Source organism: Vanacampus margaritifer, chromosome 1 (assembly GCF_051991255.1).
Source record: "Vanacampus margaritifer isolate UIUO_Vmar chromosome 1, RoL_Vmar_1.0, whole genome shotgun sequence".
Lineage (NCBI taxonomy): Eukaryota > Metazoa > Chordata > Actinopteri > Syngnathiformes > Syngnathidae > Vanacampus > Vanacampus margaritifer.
The window spans coordinates 65,519,337-65,540,260 of record NC_135432.1 but is presented as its reverse complement, the minus strand read 5'-3'; the positions used below and the strand labels follow the sequence as shown (position 1 = coordinate 65,540,260).

At 40.1% G+C, this 20,924-nt stretch overlaps 1 protein-coding gene across 1 annotated transcript; it reads right to left on the bottom strand.

The window, feature by feature from the left end:
• Window positions 1–429: 429 nt before the first annotated feature.
• Window positions 430–20,636, bottom strand: palm1b (paralemmin 1b). Its single transcript, XM_077562249.1, has 6 exons — window positions 20,247–20,636; window positions 11,053–11,095; window positions 9,996–10,076; window positions 4,503–4,618; window positions 3,790–3,860; window positions 430–3,341 (listed from the first exon to the last, which is right to left on the bottom strand). Exons 2-6 carry the CDS (start codon window positions 11,092–11,094, stop codon window positions 2,986–2,988), a joined length of 666 nt encoding a protein of 221 aa, XP_077418375.1. The 5' UTR covers window position 11,095; window positions 20,247–20,636; the 3' UTR covers window positions 430–2,985.
• Between the last annotated feature and the right edge of the window lie 288 nt (window positions 20,637–20,924).

The window sequence follows — 20,924 nt, the reverse complement described above, 5'->3', positions numbered from 1 at the left end:
GCGTAGCCGCCTTAGCTTGCTTTAGCTTTTGCAGCAAAATATTTAGCTTCTTTATTCCCACGTTCAACGAGCTGTGTTGTTCTTGAATCACCCGCCATTGTCTCTTCTCCTGTGTTTGTCCTTTTTCATGTTGTTTCGATACATGCAAAGCCATGTTTGTTCTGTAAATTGCAATAAAGATTTAAAAAAAAATTGTTTGTCTTCTTCGCTGATTCTTCTTCTATGCTTTCTGTTAACAACCTGTGGCTGCGCTACAGCGCCACTCCAGACTTGGCATATATATTACAGCCGTTAAACGTCCTCAGCGTCTTCTTTTGGGCACAAAATGAACCACCCTTAAGCACAGTCAAAAGATGTACTTTATATACTTACACTTAAACATTGTTTTAAAAAAAAAAGTACCGTTGAGCATATCAACCAGTCAACAAAGACATTTTTACAGTAGCAACAGATTTTTATTTGGTTCATAAAGACACAAAAAGCATTGAGCGTGAGCTGCACAAAGCCTAACTCCTCTTCTCCTCCTCGCTTTTGGGCCAACAAATCTGGATGGAACCCCTGCTCGCTTTTACATTCACGTGAAAGGGTGATATAGCGCACACATCAAAAAAAGACTCAACAGTGACGAGACGATCCAAACAGTTGCAAGGCTTCATGCAGTGCTACGAGTCGACTGTCCGGAGGTGAGGGGAACACCGACTTCCCTTCCGCTCGGCAGCTGTGCAACTCACTTGTTCATAACAGTTGAAATAATACAAAAAGCTGTGACTTTCATGTACATAGATTTATATATACTGTATACCACATAGTACTGACGGGAAGCATCTATGGAGTATATTGTGATCGAACGGCGGCTCGCGTGACTTTGGCTGGATTGATGTTGCACGGTTCAAGTGACACAATTTTTTTTTTTAATGCAAGGAATCGTGTTTATTCAGATCGGAATCTTCCAAATGTAAGAATCTGATTTGTATCAGATATGTAAGTAAAAGTATAACCCTATAAAGCCAAATGTATCATATTAAATACAATACATTTTGAGCCCTCTATTTCATGAGTATAATATTTTTTCCCCCCTTTAAAACCCTGACGTATATGATCTGACACATGCATTGCATGGATAATCCATTAGAGGGCAGTATCACCCAGCTGATGGCTTTTCCAGCGCCCCATTTGAGAAACAAGAGATACCTATACTTATTAAAAGTGGGAAATGTTCTTTCTGATTTTTGGAATTACTAATATGTTTGATATGTCTGTTTATTATTATATTTTTTGACAGTTATAAATGTACTAATTTAAAGTATTGTGATCGGATGTATCAAATATGACACAAATAAATAGTTGTTTGTGGAAGTAGATTTTTTCTTTTTTTAAATCTTTGTTCAAAAGGACCAATAAATACTCTATTTACAAAGAATCAGATTTTTCTCTCATATATTTAATTGTTCAGGCTTTATAGGGTTAATTAATGCAAATAATAATTATTTTTTGGTACAATTCACCAGTTGAACAAACTTTTACTAATCAGGCCCAGATTTCACACTGAGCAAGTAAATGTAAAAGTATGATTAAATTGGAAGGACATCTTCATTATTTCAATACTTTTTGGAACATTTTGGTTTGGCCGTGAGAATTTTCTAAAATGGTTGAGAAACACTGGGAATTAAAAAAAACTAATAAAATTTGTTGTAAATCTTAACTACAGTCAAATCTGGCCCGCCACATCATTTTATGTGGTCTGCGGAAACAAATCATACGCGTCTACTTCTATGACCCTTGCTAAAATCTACCAACATTTTAAATGTGTAATAATAATGTTAAGATTTTGCAAGATTTTTTTGCTAGCCTTTTTACAGTTAACCTGAACAATAATTGGTCAAACTACTATCCTTGACTTTCAAAACTAGTATTCTATCAATTTCTTGTGTATATAATACGCTGTGATTGGCTGGCAACCAGTTCAGAGGTGTACCCTGCCAATGCCCGAAGCCTGCTGGGATAGGCTCCAGCACCCCGCGACCCTTGTGAGGAATAAGCGGTCACGAAAATGGATGAATGGATGTTATAATACAATGAGACTATATAGTAAATTTATAATATATATGGAGTTACAATTTGTTTTCATGTGTTCCATTGATGTAAACATCCATATCGGATGTGTCACTTGAAATGCACTGTACAAGGAAATAGACAGCTATAATATAAGCCTTAATGCAAAATTGGGCACTTGGACCTGCAGCGTAAATCCGTTAGTCAAAGAAGGCGCTGGTTAATGACACAAAGCTTACATGCAAGTTAATGGTGATGGCCGTGATGGATTACACACAGAAGCGCAAAAAACAAATAAATACACTGTATAAAACATAATTTCATATCAATATATTAAAATACTATTCAAAATAATATCTTGGACAATATTGCAATATGAAATCGGCTGATAAATAGTTAGCTAGGCCTACACAGAGAGATATATATTCCGAAGCATCTGTGTCGTGTTTGGACTATGAATGATATATATATTTTTTTAAGTTTCCAGGTTTTGTCCGCCCCACTTGAGGGGGCGTAGTGGTACAATCCAGAGAGCTAACAGCTATGTCCTCCCTTTCCAACAATAACAACAAACAGTACAGTACACAGTCCCATAATCATAATAACAATAACAAAGATATACTGAATACAATAGACAGAAAAATAGAAAAATATCAATAGAAATCAAAAGTCAAATACAAGTGAAAAGTAGGCTGAGTACTTGGAAGTCTTTGTGGTTATTTTTTGTTGTTGTTTGTTGGAGCTGGAGCTTGTTTGGGCTCTCAAAGGTGGTAAATTGGCATTATACAGTCCCTGACGCACGCACACGCCGTTCATTCATTATCAACACACACGCACAAAGCGAAAGTACACACTTGCAAACAGACACATGCATAGGCGCACAAGCCTGCACGTTCACACGTGCATCCTCACACGCGCGCACACTCGCACGACTCACATGACCACGCAGCACTTGCAGCTGGGTTTCTTCTCCTTCTCCTCCACCCCTTCGGCTTTTTCCTTCTCCGCCATGCTCCCGTTGGGCGGCGCCTGGTCCTCCGTGGCCGCGTCCCCGGCCGCCGGCTTGGCCTCCCCGTCCTCGATCACCACGAACTCGGCCTTCACGTTGCCGTCGGCCCCGTCGGCCCCGGTAGCCGTGCGGCCCTCCTGCTCTTCCTCCACCGTCTTGTAGCCCATGAAGACGAGCGTGACGGGGTTGTCGGCGCTGGCCTGCTCGGGGCTGGGGCCCAGCAGCTTGGCCTCAATCCCGGCCACCTCTCTCTTAGGGGTCTTCACGACGCCATTTTCTCCTTAAACGGTAGAGGGGGGATACAGTGAACCCCTGGTGAGTATGTTGCTGTTCCACATGCTACAAGACAAACACTCCTTATAAAGAAAAACAAAAAACAATACTAAATCTAATCCAACTTAAAACTAAAATGAGGCCTTTTTGGAAAAAAACTACTATAAGTACTAATAATTAACTAAAACAAAACAAAATAAAAACAAACTGTATAATAAGTAAATTTTCAGCTTCTGTACTTTTTTTTTTTTTTTTGACTTAAGTACAGGTGTTAAAATAAATACTTCTGTTTTTACCTGAGTATGTTTTTTATTTTCACACAAGTACAAAATGTCTCTACTTTCCCCACATCCACCGGTGGCCTTTAATAGCTTTCGCTCTGCCTCGGGGAGCCGCATGAGGAAGTTGCTATGGTTTCCGCTCTAATTGTGTGTCGCCGTGGCAACCCGACGTACCTCCATTTTCTTTGGCCACACCCTTATTGGCTGGCGCTCCTGTCTCCAGTTCTTCAATCTCGCGCTCCAGCCTATCTCACAACACACAGACATGCGCATTATTTACAAATGTGAACACTGTTTACTGCTGAATTGATTAAAATGATTTACTTCAAATGCCACTTTGTTGTGTTATTCTCAACCAGAAGAATTACAGCATACAGGCGAATCCACACTATACGAATTGGAATAAGTTTGAAAACTTTCCCTTATTTCAGTAGTTCAAATCAAAAAGCTGAAACTCAAGATTATTTTAGTTATTATTATTTTTAAAGGCTTTAACTGACTAGCATAACTGTGTCCACATGTATCTTGGGTTAATTCATGGATAATGCAGTCCCACAAAAAAAAAAAGGGGAAAAAAGGACTACATAGTCACAAATTAATTAATTAATTAATTTTGGTGACTGAAAAGGTTATTATTTATTTCAGAGGTTTAATTCAAAAAGTGAAAATCATACATAACTTTGCATTTTGATGATTATTTTGACCGTTTCTGTTTATATCCTTTGCTTAAACTAAGGATTATATCACAGCCAGATGCTAGCATTAGCCTGAAGCTAGCAGACTAAAGTTTAACTGCGTACTGTTTGAAGTGGATCAGTAGCTATTTAATCAGATGTAAAGATCTTGCATGGCACGCACACGTCCAAAAAAGCCCCCCCGACACTGACCTGAGAATGACCTGCTCCAAGATTTTGGTCTTCACCTCCTCCTCCTGCAGACGCCTCTGCGTCTCCTCCTCGGCCGGAGCGCCATCTAACAACCAGCGCTCCCTCAGAGCCTTGGACTGCAGGGACAAAAAAAGGAAATTAGATTTCATTCGATTCCAAATTTTCCACATAGAAGATGTTTAAATGTTGTCGAAACTGAGAGACATTTTTCTCAAAAGTTGACGTCTATTTCCCCCCCACAATATTCAGACTTTTTGATTTTGACACATACTGACATTTTCCCTCCCTTGCAATTGATCTTGATTGTCAGATGTCTGAAAAAGATGAGCAATTATCCTCTTGTGTGAGATGTTTTAAGAGTATTTTTTTTCCTGCTGAATCTTCTTGCAAAACGGTCCAGGGTAGATAATTGTTACTATTCAATTCCTTCAATATTTCTCAAGTTCGGCCACATACTTTTCTCATTAGGACAAGAAACGTTCTCATTTTAATGAGTTTGAATGAAAAAGTTTCAAATCTTTACCCCCTTATCAATCGCTATCATGCTGTTATTTTAACTCGCTGTACAATTGTGGCCCTCCTGCAGATGCCAAAACAAATACTTGTCATGGCTATGAGGTATAACTATAAACCACAGTGGGCCTTTTCATGCATCTGTTCCGACAGGAAGTGACGCACAGGTGACCTCTAGAGGCCGTGTGGAAAATCAGCTGGGAACGTTTTCCGGCCCCGTCAAGACACCCCAAAAAATCTTCACTTGCGAATTCCTCAGCAGTGATGCAAAAAGAATTTCGACAGTTTCTTTTCCCCTTCCTCCGTTTCCTGCCTTCTTGCGTGCATTAGGCAGTTCGTGAACTTTTTGGGAAGGTGTTGTGTGTTAAACTAAGCTGTAAATGTCAGAGTAGAGCCCTGCTGTTTCTTATCAGGAGCTTTTTAATCTGTGGAAGTGCTTTTCTTTCAATGTTCCCAGGGAGTGTAGCAGTGCACACACGCACGCGCACACACACACACACACACACACACACACACACACACACACACACACACACACACACACACACACACACATGCACACACACGCACGCACACACGCACGCACGCACACACACACGCACGCACGCACACACACACGCATACAGCACACGTAAAGTCATAAATCAGAATTACCTCTCACACACATAGATTAAAGTCTCTCATATACACTACTTAAACAGTCCTATACAAACCACTGAATACCTCTTATAGACCCTGGCCAAACACTCTTACACACACCACTGAAATCGCTTCACACGACAAACTGAAATACGGTAAAAGACTGAAATGTGTCAGAAGTGTGAATGAGAGTGTTTTGATAGTGCATGTGGGCGAGCACACAAAAAAATCCAGTTAAGAGTGCTTCTGTAGTATAGGAAAACAAAAACAAAAATCAAGTGTGAGAGCGCTTCAGCAGTTTGAATGACAGCATTACAGGTTTGTTCCTGAGAGAGCATTTCATTTGTCGTGCGAGAGCATTTGAGCATTGTGTGTGAGAGTTTTAGCACCTGTGAGAATGTTTTTTTCGTGGTGAGCAAAAACTATTTTAGTAGTGTCATAGTGCTGTAGTGTATTGAGAGCATTTCAGCAGTTTGTGTGAGAGTGTTTCAGTTGTCTGCGATAGCATTTCAGAAGGATTTGAGATCAATTATAGTGAGTGGTTTGTGTGAGAGCATTAGTCTACAGTAGTGTGTGATAGAATTTTACAAGGTGTGAGAGCGTTTCACTAGTGTGTTTAGGAGTGTTTTTCCAGATGTGTGAGAGCATTTCCATAGTGTGTGAGTTTCAACATTGTGTTTTAATAGTGTGTGAAAGCATTTAGGCAGGGTGAGATGAAATCAATTCAGTATATGTGAGAGCATTACAGTAGTGAGAGTGTTTTTTTTTTGTAGTGTGTGAGAGAGCACAGTGTGAGAGCATTTCCGTAGTGTGTCAGAACGTTTCAGTAGTGTGTGACCGGGTTTCAGTCACGTGTAAGAATGTTTTGGTAGTGTGTGAAAACTTTCCAGCAGGGTGTGAGATCAGTTCAGTCGTGAGTGTGTGTTTCAGTAGTGTGTGATAGCTTTTCAGTGTGTGTGGAAGCATTTCAGTAGTGGGTGAAAGGAATTTTAACAGTGTGTTGACTATGAGAGTGCTTCAGTTGAATGTGGGAGAGGTAATTCTGAAATTATGTCCCAGACGGCAGCTAGACGGCAGCTCATAGTCAAGGGTGTTGTCGTACTAATATAGAGCAACAAGAACACACACACACACACACACACACACACACACACACACACACACACACACACACACACACACACACACACACACACACGCTGTAATTCAACACCCTTCCTACGCCAGACCTGCACTGAATCTAAAAAACTCTCTCTCTCTCTCTCTCTCTCTCTCTCTCTCTCGCTCTCTCTCTCTCTCTCTCTCTCTCTCTCTCTCTCTCTCTCTCCCTCTCTCTCTCCCTCTCTCTCCCTCTCTCTCCCTCTCTCTCCCTCTCTCTCTCCCTCTCCCCTCTCCTGGCCATCACAATTCTGCCACACCCTACTCCGCCAGCAGATGACATCATGTAATGTACTCACACACACACACACGCAGGGTCATAAAGTTATGTGTCTCTCCATTGTTCTATTGGATAAAAAGCTGCAAGCGTAGCATACAAAGGGCGGAACTGCAGCAACACACACGCACACGCACACGTCTCTGGGGACATTACATAGACTTGCTATTATTTCACGGGTTTACCACTATCAAAAGGCGAGCTCTACTTGACTACGTCTCCATTAAAGCAGGTCGCGCTGCCAAGTAGATCGTATTTGCTGATGATGTCATTTTAATGATGTCCCAACAAATAGTAACACTCCCAAAATGTCTTTCCAAGTAGCTTATGCTAAGCTAACAAGGAAAAATATACTGAAATAATTTGATCTCACTTCATCTTTCCCATTTGAAATGAATGGGAATGCCATTAATTTGTTCCAGCATTAAAAAAATAATAAAAAAAGCATTATTAATGGCATCTTTTTGCCACACTTTGCATCAATTGAGTGATCATGGTACTGCTGCCTACTTGGCCACTTGAAGGCAGTATAAGACAGAATACTGTATGTGGACGAATAGTCAATTAGGCTCCTCAGCTTGTCTCAATTGTTTACAGAAGATATAAAATATGTGATTGAGTACTGTTTTATCTAAATGTGATACTGCACTGTTGACCATAATGTGTACTAGCATTAAGCTAGCTGACAAAAGGCTAAGAAATGTGGTTGTTTTGAATACACATCCTTTGCCGCCATCTTGTGAAACCTCCCCCAACAACCCCCACCCCTCCTTCTGTGGGACGTCAATTAGTAGCTGATTTTTGCTATGTGGCGCTTAAAAGGAAACAGGCCATAAATATACAATTTACTTTTTCAATGCAGTTTTCCTCATTAGCAGCGACGCCAGGCTACGACGACTTGCTGCGGCGAGCACAACTTTCTTTTGATTGTAGCGCTTGATAACACTTTCTATGCGTGCATGCGTGTCTGTGAGGCGTTTCCTGTCGGTGGGAGTGGGACAAAGCTGCGTTTCCTCTTCCAAAGCCGTCTGCATTGTCTGGGGCTTGCGCGTTCCCTCACTGAGGTGCACAATGACCGCACACACAAACGTGATAAGGGATGAGCTCCGAAAATAGATGAGCTCGTATCACACACGCTCACTGCCATCTTTGTGTTCTTAGTAACAAGCAGGGCTGTGACGGACTCTAAATATGTTTCAGGTATCTGGAGTCCACCTTCTGTTTATGATGACTTTTTACTTTTACTCCCGATGTTTGAAAACATGCTTGATGTGAATTTTAGTCAACAGCAGAGGTCAGTGTAAAACCAAAATGGCAGGATGGATGAAAACAGTCTAGAGCGTACAATATTATCGCAAAGAAAAATGTTGCAAGCTCGGGGTAAAATAAGCACTTCTACTTTTACCAGAGTCTTTTTTTACCCTAGTATTTGTACTTCAACTGAAGTACAGAGCACGAGTATACTGCCACCTCTGCTTATCGGCCACCTCGTCAAATACCTTTGATAACGTTGACGCATGCACTGACAAAAACCTTGCCTCTTGATATGACGAGTGTGTGATGACTCCACCGTGTGTGTGTGTATAAACAGCATGTGGGGGGAGCTCCTGCTGTTATCTGCCGTCCATTTGGAACATTCCGTAAAAGTGGTCAGGGAAGCTCGCACACGGGTTGAAGGAATGACTCTCGCCGGCCTCAGCAATTTCGGCTCACATGAAGGGCGCCGTCGCCCGGGAGGCCTGCAGTGAGCTGGCAGCGTTTGTTTATCATCAGCTTGGATTGAAGTGTTTTAAAGGTTCACGGCCCAACACGACTTTTGCTTGTTTTTGCACTTAAGGGGGGTTGCAATGGAGAAACGACTGTCAAAATAAATAAAGGGAATGTCCTGTTGTTGTAGTAATATATGTACTGCATATATATATATATGTATATAAATATATATATATAAATATATATGGGGGGACAAGCCAAAAGTTGCAACAACCATTACAAAAATTCTTATTAACAGAATAAAATGTTTGAAAATTTAATTTTATGTAAATAACTCATGTTCAGTATTTTAAATGCTATTATTGCACTAATTTGATTAGCAGGAGCTAATTTACCAATTGATTAAAAAATATTATTTCTTTATCTCCCAAAAAAACAAACAATTAATACAATTTTTTAATAAAATAAAACAACATAAAAAGAATACAAATAATAATATCGTAACTAGCCAATTTTAGCATCACTGAAATCAGCCTGTTTTATGATTACATAGGTCATTACCAACCATGACAATAAGGGCGTGGATAGAGTGTTGTGATGAGGCAAGATAAGAAAAGATAAGCATGACGACCAAATTGTCATGGCTTAAAAAGTGAAAAGTAAAAAAAAAAAGTTTGTATTTTCACTGGTGGAGGCAGCACTTCATCAACATGCTTTTAAGAAATATTAAAAGACTTGCAGATTTTTTTTTGAGACGCACTTTTGACTACATTTTTAAAATAAACAAAAAACTATTCACTCATAGTTGTGTACTATTTTTTGAGAAATATTCTTTTACAATAATTTAAACGGACAATACTAATCTTCTAACATGTTGACTCAATAGAACCTCTGATTATTATTATTTTATTTGTTTACGCCCATTTTACATTGTGGTTAGTTGCATCAGCAAAAACATTCAAATTCTTTGTGCAATCCTTGTTGCAAAAAGTCAACTATAAAGGGAAGGAAGAGGCGGTGTTGACATGCTGGTATATGAAAGCCATTATATTTTCACAGTAAAACTTTATGGATTCAATTAGTGATTCATGACATCCCTTTACATTGTGCTGACCTAATTTCCTCTTGGCTTAAGCTGCCTTTAAAACAATGAGGTTTCTGTTTTATTTTTTGGTTTGTTTTTTTTTGTAGCGTACCTTGAGGTGCTGGAGTTGTCGTCGGTCATCGTCCAGCTGTCTCCTCTTGTTCTCAATCTCCGTCTGCTTCTTCCTTTTCTCCTACAACCAAATTAGAACATTATTGTTATGCGTATTCTGATTACAAAACTGCACAGAGAAAATAAAAAATACTCAAATAATATGTAATTTAATGGGAATTTTTTTAAAATAATTTTCATGCAATTTTGGCTGTGGTGAATGAATATCAGTAATAGTCATTCAAAGCATGCAGCAAGAAGTCACACCCTTCACTTTATTCTGCAAGGGTGCCTCATATTTTAACAATATATATATAAAAAAAAAAAATACTGAATTAATTAATTTATTTATTTTCAATTTCAAGCCATTTTTCAAAGAATATCACTCAATATGTCTGCCATTCAAAGCATGCCGCAACATTTCCCATCTTTTAATGTTTTCTGCAAGTGAGTGCTTTGCTACTGAAATGAAAAATGTCCGTGTATGTAAAAGAAATTCTTTGTGACATTCGTTTCTTACTTCAGTAAGTCTTTACTCTTATAAGTGCTTTTTTTTTTATTTTTTTAAGAGTGGATAATTACAGAATAATCAAGTTCATTAGCTTTTGAAAATAGATGTTTTTTTCTGGTTGAAACAAATGAGCATTAAAAAAAAATATATATATATATATATATATATATATATATTTTTTTTTTTAAAATTAAAGTCATTTGGTTGCATTCAACGACTACTGGTTAAATTTGAAGTGTCTCACATTCAAAGCATGCAGCGAAATTCACATCTTTTCCTGTTTTCTATCACTGAAAACGATAACTTGTCAGTGTTGCTGGTAGATAACGAGTGTTTGTAAGAAAGCGAAAGTGTGTGTGTGCGTGTATGTGTGTTACATCCAGTAATATTTATCTTTCTTTTAAGTGTGAGTAATCACAGAAATAACAAGCGAGAGGGAGTGCACGAGTGAGCGAGCGCATTAGCGTTTCATGTCTTCTTAATGGTGCAAGGAGACGGACATAAAAGGTTCAGCGAAGAAGACGCTCCGTGTTGCTTTTCTACTCACAGCGATGACCTGGAGCCTCTCCTCTTGCGACACCTCATCCATCCTGCAGGCGGAATGAAAGAAAGAGAGAGTGAGACGTGGGTCAAGCAAACGTTCGCTGAGCGCAGCATTTGCTCGTTGGCCTCCCACGACAACAAACAGTCAACAAGTTCGACACGCGTTGCTTTGCTTTGCTTTGGATTCTTTCCAGCGCAGGAGAGTCGGTGGAGGCATGCTAATGTGCCAGCAGGAGGTTCCTACTCTACTCGTAATGATTTCCAGACAAGAAGGAGTGAGGAGAAGGGCTGCTGCACAGAAAGGATGGCAGTAATAGCGGGGAAGTGTTAGGATGGAACAGTTCTGCTTTGCTTGGTGTAAACACAAACACATAACTCCTGGTGCTAATGGGCTGCTAGCCAACTTGCTAACATCTATCTATTAGCTTAACTTAGCTAGTCACTCCACAATGTTGTGCGCGTGTATGTTTCTGTTCTGGGAAGCTATGGCCAATCGTTCCACCCCCTCTAATTTCTCATCCCAATGGAGGAGCTTATTTTGCCGGCACACACAAACACTCACACCGCCTTCTGCTGTGTGTCAACGAGCCGCATCGGCGTCACACGGACACGAGCGCGATCATCTGATCGACCGCCGCCCATGCAACTGTGCACACAATACACTCACGCTGTCTCAATGCGCGCCTGTGCTGCCTTGCATAAACGCTCCCGCTGTGGGAAAAGCATTCCAGCGCAAGCGTGTTGTAACTTTTATTGAACCGAGGCACTTACTTGACATGAGAAAAAGCTCCTGGCCGGCTCACCACCAAACCGAAATGTCACTAAAAGTGTTGATGAACTCATCTCATTTTACTTGCTGTATTCAGAGATTGCATTTATCTGCATTGATTTTAAATTTTGACGGATTCAACTGATTAAAAAGTCTACACACCCTTGTTAAAATGACATACAGTATATATACTTTTTAGTAGGGGTGTCAGGCGATTACCATTTTTAATCGTAATTAATCGCATGACTTCAATAGTTAACTCCCTATTAACCGCAAATTTTACATCTGTTCTAAATGTACAATAAAATGTACAATAAATATTTTTTCAAAGTTTCCATACTCTTGTTAACGTAAAAGTGGGAAAAATGTAAACTAAGATATATGGCTGCATTTTTGAGTCATTGAAAAAAACAAGTGTAATATTGATTTGTGTTGAGGTTATTTTTCTGCCACTAGATGGCATAATTGCATTTGTAAGACATTGGTGACAGCTCAGTGCATTTTTTTCCCATTAAGAGCTATCTAATTAACGTGCAGTAACTTGTGAAATTGTGCACATTTTTTAAATTGTAAAATACAACTTGATCCCAGTCTCCACAAATAGATGCATTATTATTAAATTTACTACTGCTAAACTTTGACGTGGATGTGTCTGCTGCATTGCGACTGGAATTCCCCCAATACAGGCTTTCCAAGTAATTAAAAAAAAATAGTGGCATTAAAGGAATTTTAAATGACCTCAAAATTAACTCACTAATTATGACACCCCTACTTTTTGTATTCACTGTATAGTTAAAAAATATTGAAAATTGTGATTGGCCAGTCCGCGTTTTGTGGGTGTGGCCTCATGTCAAAGGTGAATTCGAGAAACGCTGCAGCATTGTCGGAACATTGATTGGATCTAAGGCTCAGGCAAACACAACCCGACAACATCAGCCGGACCCGCCAATAAACAGGAAGTGGTCCCGAACAAACAAACCCATATTTTGTCAATATGTCAAGGCAGGTGCATTGCAGGAGAGCTGACTAACGACCGAGCCAATTCCCCTGATGAGTGCAGCCAATGCTCTTGTAGCATTTCCAGGAAGGACCACATTAAGGGCCCGCATAGAGCCCCACCGGCCTCGCTGCTAAGAGCAACATTCCTCTTGCGCCCAGATTCACTTTGCACAAGGCGGGAAATATCATTAAACACATCCAACTCAGATATAATCCCACCCGTCCCAAAATGGAAGCTATCGATGATGATTGTCAAAATCAGACAAAAATGGCGACACGTTTTCATTGAACGCAACTTCTTACAGTCTTTTGCCACTTGTGTGATTTCTAGCTGTGACATTTCACACACTGTATAGCATGACTCATGTCGGACATAACTGTAAGGTTATTTATGCTGCGCCGTCTGGACGGGCAAAAACGCGGACAACAAAAAGATTATATTTAACTGGAACACCAACTGGACACCGTAGCAGCCGCGGCCTTCACCCACGCGAGCAGCCAGTAAACACTTCAATGCCTCCACAGGGAAATACTGCAGCAATCATGTGGGATGATTTTTTTTTTCTCTCATTAGAAAAACAAAACAAACAAACGAGGGATGCTATTAAAATCAGCGGAGTGGAGCAATCAACCTGCAAAGCGCGAAAAACGACAAGTGGCTACTTAACTTTTTAATTGGAGACTTGCGCATGAGAGGCAATCATCAGCTCAGCTCGGAGTGGCACTTTCGCCATCAAGGGGAGAAGAGAAGTTCATTTGGAGTCAATTAAGGTGAAATCAAAACAAATAATAATTTTCTGCCCTGAAGAAAGGGTTTTATTAAACAATCTAAAATAGGACAAATAAACAACAATATGGTTATATTTCTTATACCGTCAGCAGCAGCAAACTGTAATTTCTTGTCTAGAAACGTTTTCAGTAGGGCAATTTCAAACACAAATTTCAATTTCAATTCAAGCTTAGTATTTCTGCGTTGTATGATAGCAAAGCTAAATTGACTTAACTCATTTACTGCCACTGACGGCTATTAACGTCAAAAATTAATTTGAACTTTTTCTATTAGTTTAACATTTTTTTCCCACTTTTGTTAACAAGAGTATGAAAACCTAGATTTTTTTTGTTATTGTACAGTTAGAACAGATATGAAATTTGTGATTAATCGCGAGTTAACCAGTGAAGTCATGCGATTAATTACAATTAAAAACTTTAATCGCCTGACGCCCCGAATTTTTAATCTTTTCTTCTTTTTATAATTCATTCACTGCCATTGACACCTATAAACGTCAAAAAATCATTTTAACTATTTCTATTAGTTAAAAAAATAAAATAATCCCACTTTTGTTAACAAGAGTATGAAAACATAGATTTTTTTATTGTACATTTAGAACCGATATAAAATGTGATTAATCGTGAGTTACCTAGTGAAGTCATGCGATTAATTACAATTAAAAAAATTTAATCGCCTCTTGCCCCTAATTTTTAATAATCTTTTTTTTTTTTTAATAAATAAATTCATGGCAGTGAATGAGTTAAAAATGACTAAAAATGATAAGATTGACTGTAATGTAATTTTGAGAACATTTATTGTGCAGTCCTCAAAAGTCAAAATCAAAACTCAGGACTGTATTGGGGAAACAAACAAATAACATTTCTATGATCATCAATATTTTAAACTTTTAGGCCACTCCTCCTAGCTGACTCAAACACCTAAGGGCTTATTTCCGGTGTTGAGAATGACATGTCAATACTTTCATACTCTTGTTAACAAGAGTGGAAAACGTCAAACTAATAGAAATAGTTCAAATGAATTTTTGACGTCAACAGCCGTCAATGGCAGTGAATGAGTTAACAACAACATGCTCAGGGGATCGAATTCAAGGGCCATCTTTTACCCACTACTGCTTTAAAGGGTAAACAAGACAGCAAGTTGGCAACGATTGAATGGATTATCCCACACGTACAAGTAATAGAAGTGTCTGGCAGGGGGGAAAAAAAAAAGAAAAGTTTCCACTCCACAGAAAGAATGATGACAGTCAAATGACTCTTGAGCTTAATGACCCTCGCTGAGCATTGGAAGAGAAAGGAAACTAATCTCCAGTTCCCCCTTCACACTGCTGGAGAAGCACTTTGCTTTCCGAATCTCTGCTCCACACTTCCACGTCTTCCTTCCTTTCGGCCCAACTAATAAAGACAACAATAGCTCACATACACATTCCTGTCCCAGGCCAATCGCACATGCAGGTCAAGGCATCCCACTGTCTGAAGGAGCAACAGTCAAAACTCGAGGAAATCCGTTGAGGTCCAATGTTAGCAATCCAAGGGGTCAGGGGTGGGGGGTTTGGGGGGGGGGGCTACGAGATGGCCCATGAATAACGTCTCGAGTAGTTGTCCACAATAAAATGAAGTCATGTCTGCAGCCTTCTGACGTAAGGCTGAGCTGTATTATACAATCAAATAAAAATGACAAGTACGTCGGAAGCTGTTAAATTTGTGGGTTAATTTCAACGGTGAGTCAGGAAAATGGCTGAAAAAAAAGTCACTGGGTGGGTGCGAGGCTTTTCATTGTTATTTTTGGCATTTGACCGAGCGCGGTAAAATGTAATGATCTGTGCCCTTTTAACAAATTCACACGTTTTTGCTTTTCATACCGGCTAACAAATGTCGTAACAAAAGTATTACATCAGTAAAAGCTACAATTGTGATTAAAGTTATGGGATGATTGCACCACAGGTCTAATCCATGGTTGACCATGTTGTCGCTCCACAATGTTTTGTGCTGTGGGCAGCTAGTTAGTTCTGCCCAGTTTGCCTCGGATCTCAGGTAATGTGTAGACAATGTTGTTGTTGTTTTTTTTAACGGTGATTAGCATTCCAGTAGATGTGGTTACTCCACAATGTTGTGTGTGTCCATGCTTATGTTGACGGTTAAGGGATAACTATGTGACTCCGCCCAGTCTGCTTCAGATCTATTTTTATGAAGAGACGGCACCTCATAACGACAGTTAGCATTCCAGTAGACATGTGGTCGCTCCACAATGTTGTGTGCATGCATGTTTATGTTCCAGGGAGCTATGAGTCTTATTACTTCCACAAAGTCTACCTCGGATTTTATTTTAAAATGACCATTGCAATTTAGACTCTGGCCACTCCATACCGTTGTGTGTGTCCATGCTTATGTTGACGGCTAAGGGATAACTATGTGACTTATTAGCTCCGCCTAGTCTGCTTCAGATCTATTTTTATGAAGAGACAACACCTCATATGACAGTTAGCATTCGAGTAGACATGTGGTTGCTCCACAATGTTGTGTGTGTGTGCATGTTTATGTTCCATGAGCCTTATTACTTACACAGTCTACCTCAGATTTTATTTTATAAGTGAAGAAGGTGATTAAAAAAAAAAAAAAAGACAATTACAATTTAGACTCTGGTCACTCCACACTGTTGCGTGCCTCCATGTTTATGTTTTGGCGATCGATGTGACTAATTTTTCCCAGTGTGCCTCAAACTTTATTTTGTGTCTTCATCAGCAACTCAGGCCAGTATAGTGGACATTCCACAATATTGTGTGCTTATTTGTTGTGTCGTGAATCTAAACGTGTTCTCTGCTTTTCTTATAATAGTCCTTCTATTTCAAATACCCCCCCCCCCAGAAGTCCTCTGGGTTGCATTAGTGTAGTGGAGACGTTACCTCTCGGGACAGAAATGGACTCCTATCCTGAAAGCGCAGCTAAAGACAAGTGCTTGTGTGGTCTTTTTTAGCCAATCAGCAGTTTCCTCATATAGGAAGGCCGATGCATTAACACAACGAGGCCCTCCGATGCTAAGGCAGGAAGCATTAGGTGCCTTCTTTGGGCAGCGTCCCAAAAGTAAAAAGTTCTCAAGAGGCTCGGGAATTGTTTATGTTGTTCCGCCTTTCGCTCGGAATCGTGAGCAGAAGTGAATGTTTGTGTGTGTTAAACTGGGGTAACGTCCAGTTCAAAATCCCGCCTTTGGCATTGCATCAATAGGCCTTTTGATAGCGGCCACGGCTGATCATCATGAGTGTGCACCAACGAATATGAGCTGGTGGGGGGGGGAATTGACTGGGGAAGATAAAATGACAGTTTCCAGAAGATATCTGGTGATGCTCTCTAGCTTCAACGTATCCGTCATGACAAAGCAGTCGATGGAAAAGGGGGGGAGGGAGGACGAGGCGGGTGGTAATGTGTAATGTGACCATCCAGGAGAAAAGGAGATTAATAGAAACACACTGCACTGAAAGAAGCAAGGTGGGCCGCGTCGCATCATCTAAGAATATCTCACATCTCTACTATACTACGTTCCTCTTTTCGCGTGGAGAGTGAACGCTGTTGCCGTGGCGACGCGCTGTTTGCAAAGAAGAGTGACGCTGATTTTGATGGTCTAAACTTTCGTGAAAACATATGAAATATTGGGACCCCGCCTAGCCTGGAAATCCAGACTCGCTCGCATTTCTGAGGCGGGGCAAACCTGAGCTAACAGTGGACTGAACCAATGAGCAAAGAGCAAAAGTGACATCAGGAAAGCGACTGAGGCCGTTTTTATGGGCGGACATTATCACCGTTGAGTTTTATCACCAAGTCACCGAAATATATTTGGCAATTAACTCATTCACTGTCATTGACGTCAAAAATTCAATATGAATACTTTTTCTGTTAGTTTAAGATTTAATTTAAGAGTATGAAAACCTAGATTTTTTTTATTGTACGTTTAAAACAGATATAAAATTCCTGATTAACCGTGAGTTAACTAGTGAAGTCATGCGATTAATTACAATTTTAAAAAAAGTAATCGTCTGACTCCCCTAATTTTTTATAATCTTTTAAAAATGATTTTTATTAGGGGCATCAGGTGATTAAACTTTTTAATGTGTAATTAATCACATGACTTCACTAGTTAACTCACGACTAATCAGGAATTTTATATCTGTCCTAAACGTACAATACATTTTTTTTTCTAGGTTTTCATACTCTTGTTAACAAAAGTGGAAAAAATGTGAAACTAATGTAAATAGTTCAAATGAATTTTTGACGTCTATAGCCGTCAATGGCAGTGAATGAGTTAATATAGCATGACATGGCCAAACACAAATGCCACAAACCCCCACAGAGCCAAACATTATTCGCTTATAACGTTATCATCAGAAGCTAATACGACTAAAACTGCTCGCTAATGCTATTTGTTGATTTTTAGTTTGCGGTGTCACAAAAGCAAAAAAAAAAAAAAAACATTAGCGTCAAAGTCTCTGCTCTGCTTGACATGTTTCCATTTCACAAAAAGCTTCTTTTCTCTGCTTATTAAAGATGAGTCTCATTTTTCTTTTGTTAGGCTCTGCGCTTATACAGCATGTCACCGTACACAATATTCTGTTGGTCTTGAAAAATCAGACAAACTGCTCTTAAACGGCTAACAAATGAGTTGCGTGTGTGTCAAGTAGTAGGATGCGATGGGCGTGTTTGTGTTTACGCTCTCATCACTTCAAGTCTGCTCAACAAAAGACGTGTGCGGAGACAATGGCTGGAAGAGACACTGAAAACAAAAACAAGCACTTTTGTGTTGTCTGCCGCACCTGCTGTGCGCTAACAAAGCAATCACGCGGCCGCTAACGCAAACGCTTTGTGTGTTTACAATCAGTCAGAAGCTAGCGTAGCTTGGTTAGCTTAAAGGAACTAAGACTGTTTGTCAATATGAAGAACGCAGATTGGCGCTTACTATACAGATTGACGGCGAGTTAATGTCATTTTCCGACCGCATCATTTTCAATGAATGTAGCTGCAATGCGGGAACCCGCAAAGCTTTATCCTGAGTGTTCATTTTGATTTTGGACTGATTTAGATGGCTATTCAGAACATGCATTCATCTGTGTTTACATTTTGACAATGGGCCACCACATAGTTGTATCCACATCCTGTATTTATCAGTGCAGTTTCATTTTCTGACAGACATGTCATCCGCATAGCTTTATCCAGAGCCTCCTTTGTATCTGCATTGATTTAGATTTTTGACGGATTTAAGATTCTATGCAGAGGACTTCAATAGCAATATCAAGAGCAAGCATTTTTACGCGTTCATTACGAATTTTGACGGATTCTTTGCGGACGACCCCGCATAGCTTTACCCCAAGCCAGAGTTGTAATAGTTTGGTATTTTTCATTATAGTTAGTTTTTATTTTGTTGACTTTTACAAATTATTATTGTTATTATTATTCTGTTAGTTTTAATTCATTTTTAAGCAAGTTTTTTTTTTGTATAATGATTACTTTTGGTTTAGTTTTTATTAGTTTTAGTAATAGTTATATTTTTTTGTACATGGAGGAGGCCTATTTGTCAAGTGCAATATTTAAAAAAAGAAAAGAAAAGAAAAGGTCATTGTCTAAAAAAGTAAACTACTTCTCAAACCTTTGACCTTCCTTCTTTTGTGTGTTTAGCAATACTAAAATCAATACTTTTAAAATAAACCCCAAAATCTCAAGTATGATATTAACTGACAAATGAATAAAGCGAAGGACATTTTCACAATCATTAGTTTTGTAAACAAAGCATTTAAGTTATGTTTCATTTTAGACATTTTTTTATTTCATTAACCAAAATGAGTTAGTTAATTTGAATTATTTTGCTAGGTTTTTGTTAGCCTGATTTAATCTGAGTTCATTTGCATTTTTGAATGGATTCTGACCACCACGCAGACAGTGATTAGTTTTAGCCTGAATCCTATATTCATTTCTGTTTTTGACCGATTCATTTTCATCTTATCCTTGAACTTGCATTTAAAATAAATAATAATAATAATAATGCTGTTTTCCAAGCCACCACATTGACGGTCCCAGTTGCTAGAAAGGCCACACGCGCCTTACCGTATACGCATACGGGTGTACTCTACTGTACCGACCTGAGCACATCAGCCTGGGAGTGGAGACACACGCACGGACGCACGCACGCACGCACGCAGATTCCAGACAGCCAGGGCTATGTCATGGCCAACACCGTGCGCCATATTGGAGCAGCAGACTGCTCACATCACATCACAACACAACAGACACGCACTGGAGGAAGAAGCCAGCCAGCATCATCACCGGATTCAAATCCAAAAATAAGAGGGATGATGATGATGATGATGATGATGATGATGATGGTGCTGATGCTGAGACGTATACACACAAACGCACGCACTCTCTCATCTTCTCTCAGCCGCACAACAAATCGATATGACATGATGAAGCACGGGCGTAAACATGTCCGGTTGCACCTGTCGGATGCTAAAATGCAATCCAAAAAAACCCAAACAAATAGATAAACACACAGACAAAAAAAAGGCAATCTCGCGATATTCAAGCTTAATTTGTCATTTTGTGTCCCCGTGACTGCAGGATGTGCCCGCCACGAAGCAAAAAGAAGCAAAATCACGACTTACTCGGCTCCGGTGGTTGATCCCTTCGCCTTCTTCTTCTTCTTTCCACTCCCACCCCCCACCCCCCCACCAAAAAAAAGGGGGGAAACACACGCGTGGTGTTTATTTCTCCCTCTCCTCCTTCCGCTCCTTCTTCTTACAAGCCACCCTCAACCTCCACCACCTCCGCCGCCTCCTCCTCCTCCTCCTCCTCCTCGCCCCCCTCCCTCGTCCCGGAGGTGATGCTGGTCGTCCGGGTGCGCGCGCGCTTCTCAGGCCGACTGTGTTGGCGACACCCCCGCGGCTCTGCGCCTCGACTCACTCGGCGGAGCTCCGAGCATGGGCGGCGGTTTGGAAGCAGGTTGTAATGTCGTTAGTGGGGAGGGAGGGGAGGTGAAATGGAGATGGGAGAAGAGGAGGAGGAGCTGGGAGGAGGAGAGGGAGGAGATAAAAACAGGGAAGGGGGGGGGGAGGAGGGCGAGGGCTGGGGAGGGCCCTCGGAATATTAAGGCGTTCCTTATTATCCTGCTGCTCCTGTTGTGTCGCACCAACAGAAGATTTTTGTAGGATCAACTGCAGCTCTGTTAGGAAAACAAAAAGGGGAAAATAAATGTTTTATTTGGGCTTTGTCGCCCTCTAGTGGAGAACATTTTAAAACACGTCTATCATCCATAATCATATTTTCTAGGGCTCATTTTTACA

Excerpts from the sequence above, each read along its gene's own strand:
- palm1b (XM_077562249.1), bottom strand. The coding sequence starts at position 11,094 with ATGGATGAGGTGTCGCAAGAGGAGAGGCTCCAGGTCATCGCT. Across the intron at positions 4,619-9,995 it reads GACAACTCCAGCACCTCAAG|TCCAAGGCTCTGAGGGAGCG; the intron begins GTACGCTACAAA and ends TTGTCCCTGCAG. Across the intron at positions 3,861-4,502 it reads TTGGAGCAGGTCATTCTCAG|GCTGGAGCGCGAGATTGAAG; the intron begins GTCAGTGTCGGG and ends GTTGTGAGATAG.